This window comes from Eriocheir sinensis, chromosome 41 (assembly GCF_024679095.1).
Source record: "Eriocheir sinensis breed Jianghai 21 chromosome 41, ASM2467909v1, whole genome shotgun sequence".
Classification (NCBI taxonomy): Eukaryota; Metazoa; Arthropoda; class Malacostraca; order Decapoda; family Varunidae; genus Eriocheir; species Eriocheir sinensis.
Window position 1 is genome coordinate 2,225,456 of NC_066549.1, and position 2,333 is coordinate 2,227,788.

General features: G+C 44.8%; 1 protein-coding gene across 1 annotated transcript; it reads right to left on the reverse strand.

Annotated features, from left to right (window-relative positions):
• LOC127009492 (uncharacterized) lies at positions 1–2,080 on the reverse strand. The gene is made up of 4 exons (XM_050882597.1): positions 1,915–2,080; positions 897–1,041; positions 654–721; positions 1–282 (listed from the first exon to the last, which is right to left on the reverse strand). Exons 1-4 carry the CDS (start codon positions 1,915–1,917, stop codon positions 190–192), a joined length of 309 nt encoding a protein of 102 aa, XP_050738554.1. The 5' UTR covers positions 1,918–2,080; the 3' UTR covers positions 1–189.
• Positions 2,081–2,333: the final 253 nt, after the last annotated feature.

Here is a 2,333-nt window from a genome sequence, read left to right on the forward strand (position 1 = left end):
TATAGTTTATTATTTTATTTTTTGAATGATTTTTTTCCTCTCTTTCTCATGATTTAACAAGTAAGTAAAACAGTTGAATAACAAAGTATGGCCTCGTCCCAGGAGAAGGCCTCCAGCTTCCCGGCCCCCGATGCCTGCTGGCTGGGAGGAGCCCTCGCCGGCACCAGGGAGGGGGAGGCGGCGGGCGAGCTAGTGGACGGCCAGGAGGCAGGCGTGGTGCTCGAGGCAGGCGTCGTAGCAGCACTTCTCGTTGCGGGAACACTGGCCGTCGTGAGCACACACCTGGTGGCACGAAGAGTTGTGATTAGCGAAAAGAATGCCTGCTTTGTGAGACTGTGACTACGTTGGCTTCATGATTCTACGAGACATTTTGTTTCATCAGGATGAAAATACCTTGTGATCATAACAACAGTTTGCTGTAATGGGAAATCAGCCAGAACACAGGTGAGGAGTCGCTCGAATTGCATATAATCTCTAAAAGGCTGACCTATGAACTGTTCATGTTATTCAGTACCAGCTTATAATTTATGCTGTTCAACACACTTATTATAAATATTTAAAACTCCAAGCTGACAGAAAACGCGTGCCGACTCCAACCCCAACCTACAGTGACCCGAGCGATGCAGACGACTAACTCATGAGCGGTAACTCACCTTGGGGCCCCTGAATTTTTGGATAGTAGGAGGGCAGACTGGACGCTTCGGACACTTTCCTGCGTGTTCTGAGGGTAGAACAATAGGAGCATTAGTGGCTGTTTGTTCATGTTACTTGAAAGCAAAGTTTTCTGAAAGGGTTTATGAAAATATTACATTAAGGATGTATAAAGTAAGCATTATCAGATAGTACATTTTATGAGTACTCGATTTTCGCAGTGAAGTAAATCAACGACTAATCACCTGTGAACTCCCCGACACCAGAACCGTCGTCACAACAGTACACTGAACCAGGTGGGTTATTTGATTTGCAGTAGTGCCTGCACGCGTCCTGGGCGTCCACCACCAGCACCACCAGCACCAGCGCGGCCACAAACAGCGGGCGAACCTGTCGTCAAACATCAGGTTAAAGGATGCAAATTATGATGATATTAGAATCACACGAAGAAAAGTCTGATTTAAATCTAAACTACATACTTTATCTATTTTACATAACTGTTTGGTGGGAACACACATCTAAAGAAAGGCTGCAAATAGATTACGAAGGACAGGCTATATAGGAAAAATGGCGGGAAGGTTACTGAGTCCTACTTGATCTAAGAGAGTCTATGCACGTCGGTAAAAGGATATGAATGAGAAAAGGTTTGGTGTTGATGAATGTCAAGTCTCAGCGATGAGGGAAATAAGAGACTAACAACACTAACTAAAGGAAAGAAGAGGAAGCATTGGAAGATATATTTCCTATTTCAACGAGACTGGTTAACGAAATGAAGGAAACTCGTATATATGTGTGTGTCAATAAAACAAAGACGAAGATGTGGAGCCATGTCGGGGATGGAGCAAGAACCAAAATTCATTCCGGAATTTTAATGAGAGAGAAACGAGTGGGAGGTGAAGAGCAACAGAAACCTAACATCGGAGGTAATAGAAATGCGTAGGAAAAAGAGGAAGTGCTGGTCGTACTTAGCATGGCAGTACCTATTGGGATAGAAAGGCAGGATACTGACAGATTCATTTACTAAAACTGGAGGCAGAAATGCGTGGATCGAAGAGAAAGTGCTGGTCTTACTTAGGTTGACGGTATAGAGATAGGAAGGAAGGATACTGACAGAAGCATTAACTAACATTGGAGGCGGTAATATATAATTAGAAGAGTAAATGCTGGTCTTACTTAGGATGACGGTATAGAGACAGGAAGGAAGGGCGGAAACAGATACTGGCATTAGACAGACTGGTATACGCTGAGAGCACCACCACTCACCATGTTTAATGAGGAGCTATTCGGAGGGCTGGAACCTTGGAGGATGAGTGCGGAGAGTTGGTGTGAATGCTGGAGCCGGTGGTTCTGCTTATATACCCTCACCGGCCAGGTACCAGCGTGACAGGACCGCCCCCTTTCTCTCCTCTTGCTTTCCCTCCTCCCTTGGGCCATTCAGGGATTCCCAGCCCATAACCCGTGACTGTAGAATGGTTTTCCTTCTATGTTTTTTGTTAGTTGTTAATGATGGCTTCAGCTTGTTATCATGTATGTTTGCTTTTCCCGTTCCTGCCACGTAATAAAATGCATGATACACGTTTAATGGAACACCTTACCATATTATTGAAGTATAAGTTAGTGAGTAAATTTGGGAGCATACGCAGTAGCTGCGCTTGGCCTCGGTGCTCATCTCCGTCGCATTA